Source organism: Trichechus manatus, unplaced genomic scaffold (genome assembly GCF_000243295.1).
Source record: "Trichechus manatus latirostris isolate Lorelei unplaced genomic scaffold, TriManLat1.0 scaffold00008, whole genome shotgun sequence".
Lineage (NCBI taxonomy): Eukaryota > Metazoa > Chordata > Mammalia > Sirenia > Trichechidae > Trichechus > Trichechus manatus.
The window spans coordinates 583,894-593,042 of NW_004443944.1; the positions used below are offsets into that span (position 1 = coordinate 583,894).

General features: G+C 66.4%; 1 protein-coding gene across 1 annotated transcript in view; it reads left to right on the forward strand.

Annotated features, from left to right (window-relative positions):
* HELZ2 (helicase with zinc finger 2) overlaps window positions 1-9,149 on the forward strand; it is a 17,121-nt gene that overhangs the window by 5,643 nt on the left and 2,329 nt on the right. Inside the window, 11 exon segments of the mRNA XM_023742597.1 lie at window positions 879-1,662; window positions 1,938-2,013; window positions 2,823-6,549; window positions 6,654-6,787; window positions 6,929-7,060; window positions 7,193-7,336; window positions 7,416-7,563; window positions 7,686-7,802; window positions 7,882-8,074; window positions 8,255-8,389; window positions 8,541-8,759. Of these exon segments, the coding sequence (XP_023598365.1) occupies window positions 879-1,662; window positions 1,938-2,013; window positions 2,823-6,549; window positions 6,654-6,787; window positions 6,929-7,060; window positions 7,193-7,336; window positions 7,416-7,563; window positions 7,686-7,802; window positions 7,882-8,074; window positions 8,255-8,389; window positions 8,541-8,759 (5,809 nt within the window).

Below are 9,149 nucleotides of genomic sequence, written 5' to 3' on the forward strand. Positions count from 1 at the left end.
GGCTGGGGCTGGGGGCTGGGGCAGGCAGGTATATGGGAGAGGCCCAGGGATCCCCAGGTTCTCGGTGGTGCCATCCTGGGGCCTGAGGGACTGGGATGGGGGTGGGGTGAGGCTGGCTCACCTGGGTGATGCCAACAGCCCTCCTCTGGCCTCGCTGCCCTCTTGACCTGGGAGCTGGGGAGCCAGGTCTCACTGCACACCTGCTGAAATGTCCTGGGCCGCCATGACAGCCACAGACCAGGAGGCTGAAAACCACAAAAATGAGTCCTCTCACAGGTCTGAGGCCAGAAGTTCAAAATCAGGGTGTCGGGCAGGGCGGCGCTCCCTCCTGAGGCTCCAGGGTGGATCTTTCCTTGTTGCTTCCAGCGTCTGGTGGCCCAGGCGTCCCTGGGCTCATGGCAGCATTGCTCCAGTCTCTGCCTTCCTTGTCACAGGCCCTTCTCTCTTCTAAGGCACTTGTCATTGATTTAGGGCCCTCCCACATCCAGGATGATTTTATCTCTAGATCCTTAACTAATCACATCCCAAAATATCCAAACAAGGTCACACAGTTTCCAAGGGCTAGGATGTGGGCATATCTTTTTTAGGGACACATATCAACCCACTACTTCCTCTGACGCCCGTCAGAGCTGAGCTCAGGTCACTTCCAGCCACTCCAGGTGGCCGTGGGCCGTGGCCCCGGCTGTTCCACTCCTGCCTCCCCCACTCTTGGGTCTCAGCTCAGATGTCACCTCCTGGGGGAGGCCCACCCCCGACTACCCAGGCGCTCTGGGCTTTTCCCGGACCCCCTGCCCCTTTGTGTGTTTGTCCCCTCTGCTGACACTGACGCCCCCAAGGTCGGGCAGTGTCTGTGCCTCACGGTGACGTCTCTGCCCCAGTGCGGCTGACATCTACATCCGGGAGTACTTCCACGGCCATGTCAGCAGCGGCCACCCCGAGGCCACACCGCTCCGGGTGATGTACACGGACCGCCCTCCGAGCCAGACGGATGCAGCCACGCTGCGGTACTGCTGCCTGACCGAGGACGGCCGGGCCTTCCGCCCACCGACTCGGACCGAGCTGCAGCGGCACTGTATCGTGGTCACCACCACCTCCCAGGCATGCGAACTCAGGGTGCCTGCCGGCTTCTTCTCGCACATCCTTATCGACGAGGCAGCCCAGATGCTGGAGTGCGAGGCCCTGACCCCACTACGCTACGCCACGCCCCACACTCGCATAGTCCTGGCGGGCGACCACCTGCAGGTCACACCCAAGCTCTTCAGCGTGGCCGGCAGCCAGGCGGCAAGTCACACGCTGCTCAACCGCCTGTTCCTCCACTACCAGCAGGAGACGCACGCGGTCTCCCGGCAGAGCCGTGTCGTCTTCCATGAGAACTACCGCTCCACCCAGGCCCTGGTGGCCTTTGCCTCTCGCCACTTCTACCTGGCCCAGGGCAACCCCATCCACGCCAGCGGCCGGATCCCTCGCCACCCCCAGCACTACCCACTCATGTTCTGCCATGTGGCAGGTACCCCTGAGCGGGACATGTCTCAGACCTCCTGGCTCAACCCGGCCGAGATCCTCCAGGTGGTCGAGAAGGTGCGGGAGGTTTATGACACCTGGCCCCCCTGCTGGGGTGGCCGGGAGCAGCAGCACATCTGCGTAGTGTCCCACGGCGCCCAGGTGAGCCTGTAGCCGTCAGGAGCGGGGCTGTCCCTTAGGCTCCGATGGGCCTATGTGCACCCATCTCTGCCTTGTGAGCCTCAGTTTCCCCATCTGTTAGAGGGGCCGAAGTCTTTGCTGGGGCTCCCAGGACTCAATGTCCTGTCCTGTCTGTCCATGTGGGGGGGCAGGCGGAGATGCCAGCCCTGTGTGTCCCTCAGGGGGCAGGAGGACGGAGGCTGGGCCCAGCCTGCCTGGCTGGTCTCGGCTGACCTGCTGACCCGCTGTGTCTCCAGGTCGGCGCCCTGAGGCAGGAGCTCAGGAGAAAGAACCTGGCCGAGGTGTCTGTGGGCAGCTTTGAGATCCTGCCAGGTGGGTGGGGCTGAGGGCCAGGGCCAGGCCTGAGCCCGAGCTTCCCTCGCACTGCCCAACCACCCCGTGGTGGGGGTATGACAAGCGGGATGGGGCACGTCTGTAAGCAGGCCAGCCGCCCCCACGTAGGGGCCTGGGAACCAGCCTGAGAATAGCCCTGCCCGCTACCTGTCTGGGGCCAGCCGGCCTGAGCAGACCCCCGACTTGTGTCTCTCCAGGGTGGGAGTGGGTCCCTCGGCCCACTGACCCCCAGCCTCCTGACCCCCCAGCCCCTGGGCCTCTGACCCCCCAGCCCCCACCCCCTGACCGATGTCCCTCACAAGGTGGGAGCAGGTGCCTCGGCCCACTGACCCCGCAGCCTCCTGACCCCCCAGCCCCTGGGCCTCTGACCCCCCAGCCCCCACCCCCTGACCGATGTCCCTCACAAGGTGGGAGCAGGTGCCTCGGCCCACTGACCCCGCAGCCTCCTGACACCCCCAGCCCCTGGGCCTCTGACCCCCCAGCCCCCACCCCCTGACCGATGTCCCTCACAAGGTGGGAGCAGGTGCCTCGGCCCACTGACCCCCAGCCTCCTGACCCCCCAGCCCCTGGGCCTCTGACCCCCCAGCCCCCACCCCCTGACCGATGTCCCTCACAAGGTGGGAGCAGGTGCCTCGGCCCACTGACCCCGCAGCCTCCTGACACCCCCAGCCCCTGGGCCTCTGACCCCCCAGCCTCCACCCCCTGACCGATGTCCCTCACAGGGTGGGAGCAGGTTCCCTGGCCCCCTGACCTCCCGGCCTCCACCCCTCTGACCTGTGTCCCCTCAGGGCGGGAGTTCCGGGTGGTGGTGCTGAGTACCATCCACACCTGTGACAGCCTGCGCGGCCCCGGAGTGACAAGCATGGAATTCTTCATGGAGGCCCGCGTGCTCAACACCATCATGACAAGGGCCCAGTCGCAGGTGGTGGCCGTGGGCGATGCGGTGGCCCTCTGTTCCTTCGGGGCCTGCAGCAGACTGTGGAAGAGCTTCATCCGGGAGTGCGTGGAGCACGGCAGCGTCTGTCCCCAGGGGCTCTCGCTGGAGCAGATTGAGCAGGGTGTGGCTCAGGTGCAGCGCTGGCCCCCTGGGGGCCGGCCAGCAGCAGCCCTCGGAGCAGAGAGGGCTGGGGCGGCCCCGGAGAACACGGCAACAGGGGAGCCCCCACTGGAGCGTGCCACAGCCAAGGAGGGTGCAGCTACACCAGAGACCACGGCCGCAGGGGAGGAGAGGACAGTGGCAGGGGATGCAGCAGCAGGCGCAACAGCCACAGGGCCAGTGGCTGGAGGGAGCCCAGCTGCCGAGGAGGCGGCCACGGTGAAAGTAGAGGCGGGGGCCACGGCCGATGGGGAGACAGTGCTTGAGGACCCTGAGGACTCTGGGTCTGATTTCTGGCCGTTGGACGGGGAGCTCAATGCCGACGACTCCATCCTGAAGGAGCTCCTGGACGAGAGCCGGAATGTGACGGTGACCGTTCGAGAGGATGGGCTGTTGGACACTGTGGCCGGGCCCACGTTGGCGCACCAGGCCCACCAGTACGTGAACCTGCCCCCTGCCAAGCTCCGAAGGCTGCTCCGAGCTGAGCCTGAGACATACCGCCGCTGCACCTTCCTGCGGGAGACCTTCGAGCGGGCGACGGCTGTGGCGCTGGATGGTGCAGGGCCCGGCACCTTCCAGGTCAAAGGCCGCCTGAACTGCGGCATGGCCTTCACAGGGGATGAGGTGCTGGTGCAGGTCCTGCACAAGGCTGGCGACGATGAGGTGCCCGTGGGCCGGCCACAGGGCCGCGTGCTGGGCGTGCTGAAGCGCTGCCGACGAGAGCTGGTCTTCGTGTGCAGGATGGACACGTGGGATCCCCGCATCATGGTCCCCATCGACAACTCTGTGACCAAGATCTTCGTGGCTGAACTGAAGGACCCACAGCTGGTGCCTATCCACCGCCTGCTCCGGGGCCGCGTGCAGCACGTGGGGCATGAGAGGCTGTTGGGCGCAGCGCGGCACACGCGGCTCTTCCGGGTTCGAATCGTGCTGTGGAGGGAGCGCTTCTACTACCCGCTGGGCATCGTCCTGGAGGTGCTGCCCGAGACTACCACCTGGGACCGGTGCCTGCGTGTACTTGACCTGGAGTACGGCCTGCAGGAGCCCTCGCCGGACCCGGCTGCCATCGCCAAGGTGCTGCAGAGGTACCGCTTGGAGCTCAGCCGTGCACCTGGCCAGCGTGAGGACTGCCGCGGCTTCCTGACCTTCACTGTGGACCCCCAGGGTGCCTGCAACCTGGACGATGCCCTCAGCGTCCGGGATCTGGGCCCCCAGTATGAGGTGGCCGTGCACATTGCCGATGTGGCCACCCTCCTGCCCCGGGACAGTGCACTGGACGTGGAGGCCCGCCGGCAGGGCACCGCCTTCTACGCGCCTGACCGCGAGCCGGTCCCCATGCTGCCGGCCAGCCTGTGCCAGGATGCGTTCAGCCTCCTGCCGGGTCAGGACCGCCTCGCCATCTCTCTCTTCCTCACCATCGAGAAGAGCAGCGGCCAGCTGAGCGGCCAGCGATTTGCCCCTTCTGTGGTCCGCTCCACCTGCCAGCTATCCTACGAGGAGGCCGAGCAGATGATCCGGTCGCATCCCGGAGCCGACCAGGAGCTGCCGCCCTGCCTGGACTCGGTGGACGCCTGCGTCGTGGCCGCGTTCCACTTCTCCCAGACCCTGCGCCAGTGTCGCCTGGGCGGCGACTGCCATTACGAGCAGCCGAGCGAGGACAGTGTGCTGGGCTTCCGCGCGGCCCACACCATGGTCAAGGAGTACATGGTTCAGTTCAACAGCAGCGTGGCTGAGTTCCTGGTGGGCAGCGACCAAACACAGACGGTCACGCCCCTGCGGTGGCAGCCGGCGCCCAGCAGCACCCAGCTGGACACCCTGAGCAAGAAGCACTGTGGGCTGGTCCCTCTGTCGCTGCACCTCCGCCAGCATCTGCATGGCCACACCCTCCCCAACACAAGGCTCTGCCTGCTGGCCTCGCTCTGGAGGCAGCTGCAGCTGGCCGCCCAGGCCCAGGACTTTGGCCAGATGGTGGACCTCATCACCACCGATGACCTGCACCCCTCGCTGGCCCCTGCCTGCTTTGAGCTCTGCAAGGCCCTGGGCCGCTCAGCGTTCGGCCGCTCCAGCCTTGGTGAGCAGCAGCCGGCTGCCCATCACTCGCTGCAGGTATCCTGGTACGCGTGGGCGTCCTCCCCCATCCGCCGGTACATGGATGTGGTGCTGCAGAGGCAGGTCCTGCTGGTGCTGGGCCTCGGCGGGCCCACCTACTCGGCCAAGGACATCGACGGGCTCTGCCGAGACTTTGGACGCCAGCATGCACGCGCCCAGAGCTACCAGCGCCGGGCCTACAGCCTGCGCCTGGCCTCACACCTCCAGGCCCAGCCTCGGGACAAGCTGGGCTTGGCCGTAGACGTGGAGGCAGGCGCCCGTTGCTTCCGGGTGCTCTTCCCCGCGGACCGAGAGAGCCTGCCTGAGCCCTGCCCCGTGCACCACCGTGGCCTGCAGCTGGCCGAGCCCCCCCGGCCCCTGGAGGGCCTGCCCGGCCTGCTGCTCCGGTGGCGTCGCCGCATCTACTCAGTGCTGGACGATGGGCATTGTGCGCCACGGCCCGGCACCCTGCTCGACCAGCATACTCAGCCCATGGACCCGGTGCTGTGGCGGAGGCTGCTGGAGCTTGTGGAACAGCAGCGCTGGCCGGAGGCGGCCACCCTGGTCCGGGAGCAGGGTGCCAAGGAGTCACAGCCACGGGAGCTGGGCTGGGTGGCACGGAGCCCCTGTGGGCACTTCGTGGAGGTGGTGCGGGAGCTTGGCCGCGGGGACGTGCTTCAGGTGCAGCTCGGTGCCTCCTTGCAGCGCGGCATCCTGGTGCCGGCCCTGCAGGTGTGGACTGCAGCACCTGGGCTCAGCCTGTGCTTAGAGCACGTGGAGAAGCCTGGAAACTGCTTCTCAGGCTGCGTGCCCCAGCCGGCGCCGGACCGCTTCGCCAACCTGGACGAATATGCTGGCGTGTGGGGCCCGTTCTGTGCCCTGGAGTCGGCCACCAGCGCGGTGGCCGAGAATGACTCCATCACTCTGCAGCAAGTGGGCATATGCTGGGACAAGGAGCGGACACCACGGGGGCAGCTGCAGGGTACCTTCTGCCTGGACGCCGCCTTCCTCCATAAGCACAGCATCGACGTCAGCTTTGGCTACTGCTACCTCTGCATCCAGCTCGGGGGGCTGCCAGCGCCACCCAACGCTGGGGAGCCCCCCACCAGCCTTGGCCCGCACCTGAGCATCGACCCCAACACCTACACCTGGGTGGCTCACGGGCTGACTAAGGAGAGGGACGTGGAGGAGGGCCCGGCGGGCCAGCGTGAAGCCCCCGGGCAGGTGCACTTCTATGTCCACCACATAACCACGGAGAAGGTTCCGGAAGAGGTGTTGAGACCCGGCACCCTCTTCACCATCGAGGTGCTGCCTAAGCAGCTTCCAGACCTGTGAGTGGTTCCCCGGGCAGGAGGGAACGGGGTGGGGGGCAGCACCCCCACCCCCAAGGGGCCTGTGGATTTCCCAGTATTCATCTTCTCCCCCACCTGTCCAGACGCAAGGAAGAAGCAGTACACAAGCTGAAGGAGGCGTCCCCACTGGTCGTTAGCATTGCCCTGGGCCTGCCCATCCCCCGGCCCCCCCACCGCCCCCCGAGACACCCTCCTGGCCAGCAGCCCCACCACAGAGGTAGGTCTGGGTGGGGAGCACGGGGCGGGTCCGGGGCTTGGGGGCACACCCCCCAGGCCCTTCTCCTGCCTCTTCCTCCTGCACCCCGTCCTGGTGCTGGGGTGGTCCGGCCCTCCCACCCTCCCCTCCTGCCCCACCCAGTGGCCCCCAGCAGCCTCCTGAAGCGGCAGACCTATGACATCCCTGGAGGCCGCCACAAGCTGAACCCCAGCCAGACCGGGGCTGTGCGGGAGGCTCTCAGGAAGCAGTTCACGGTCATCCAGGGCCCTCCAGGTGAGGGCAGGTGGGCAAGACGGTCCAGCTGGGCAGGTGGGGCGGGGCCTGGAAGGCAGGGCGGAGCCTGGCAGGCGGGGCGGGGCCTGGCAGGCGGAGTCGGGGGCGGTGCGCTCACTAGTTCTGCGGCAGGCACCGGGAAGACGGTCGTGGGCCTACACATCGTGTTCTGGTTCCACAAGTCCAACCAGGCGCTGGTGCCTGCAGGCAACAGGCAGAGCGTCCCCTGCATCTTGTACTGCGGCCCCTCCAACAAGTCGGTGGATGTCCTGGCAGGTACGAGGCTGGGAGGAGGGCATGGGAGGAACTCTCCTGGGGCCACAGGGACCGTGCCTCACCTCTCTGATGCCTCCAGGGATGCTCCAGAGCTGGAGGGAGGAGCTGAAGCCCCTTCGCGTGTACAGTGAGCAGGCTGAGGCCACCGAGTTCCCCGGGCCAAGCCTGGGCAGCAAGAGCCTGCCCAGGAAGACCCCTCGGGAGGGAAAGCCAAACCGGAACCTCAGGTGCGGCCTCACCACCCAGCCGTCCGTTGGTCGATCTGTGTGTGGGGCAAAGGGCAGAGCCGTCCAGGCGGGCAGGATATGAGGAAAGAATGGGGCTTCATGGAGGCCTCCCCCACCCCCAGGAACATCACCCTGCACCATCGGATCCGTCAGGCCCCCAACCCGCACGCAGAGGCCCTCAGGGCATTTGACAGCCGGGTGCAGGAAGGGAACATCTTCTCTGAGGAGGATGTCACTGTGTAAGTGGCTGGGGTGGGGGCATAACGCCGTCTCCTGGTGTGGGTGTCCCAGCATGACCCGGCGGCGTCCTCTGTGCAGGTACAAGAGTACGCTTAAGAAGGCGCGGCAGTTCGAGCTGAGCCAGCACACGGTCATCCTGTGTACCTGCTCCTGTGCGGCCTCGGTCAGCCTCAGGAAGCTGAACATCCGGCAGGTCCTGGTCGATGAGGCGGGCATGGCCACGGAGCCCGAGACCCTCATCCCTCTGGTGCACTTCTCCAAGGCTGAGAAGGTGGGCAGCGGGCGCAGCCGGGCAGGGCACTGGGATCCTCGATGGGGTTGCTGGGTGTGGCTTCCACCTGGGGCGTGCGGGGGGTGCAGGTGTGAGGGTCTCTGTCGGGTGGAGACGGTGGGGGGCCAGGGTACCTGGGGGCCAGGCCTGCTCACTCCTCCGGGTGGTGCCTCCGTCCAGGTGGTGCTGCTGGGGGACCATAAGCAGCTGCGGCCAGTGGTCAAGAGTGAGCACCTGCAGAACCTGGGGCTGGAGCGCTCCCTTTTTGAGAGGTACCACGCTGACGCCTACCTGCTGGACACGCAGTACAGGATGGTGAGCCTGCCCAGCTCAGCCCTGGGGCCTAGAGATGCCAGTGCCCCCTCCCCTACTGCCTCCGTCCCCTACCCTGGCCTCAGCCTGGACCCAAAGCTTCGTAGATGGGTGGGGAGTGGGCTCCTCCCCACTCACTGACCCTCCCCTGCAGCACAAGGACATCTGCGCCTTCCCCTCCACGGAGTTCTACAAGCGCAAACTGAAGACCTGGCAGGGCCTGCGGCGGCCACCCAGTATCCTGGGCCACGCAGACAGGGAGAGTTGCACGGTCATCTTTGGACACCTGCAGGGCTGTGAGCAGAGCCTGCTGGTGTCCACGGATGAAGGGAACGAGAATTCCAAGGCCAATCTGGAGGAGGCGGTGGAGGTGGTGAGTGTGGGCAAGATCCTGCCTGGGGGGCTTCCTGGAGGAGGAAGGAGTCAGAGGGGCTTCCTGGAGGGGGGGGGGAGTCACAGAGGGCTTGCTGGAGGAGGAAGAGGGAGTCAGGAGGGCTTCCTGGGAGAGAAGAGAGACCAGGGGTGTTTCTGGAGGAGGAAGAGGAGAGGAGTGGAGGGGCTTCTTGGAGGAGGAAAAAGGAGTCAGGAGTGCTTCCTGGAGGAGGAGGAGGATGGGTCAGAGGGGCTTTCTGGAGGGAAAAGGGGGCTAGAGGGTGTTTCTGGAGGAGGAGGAAGAGCGGGTTGGGGGCTTCCTGGAGAAAGAGGAAGAGAGGGTTGGGGGCTTCCTGGAGGAAGAGGAAGAGAGGGTTAGGGGGCTTCCTGG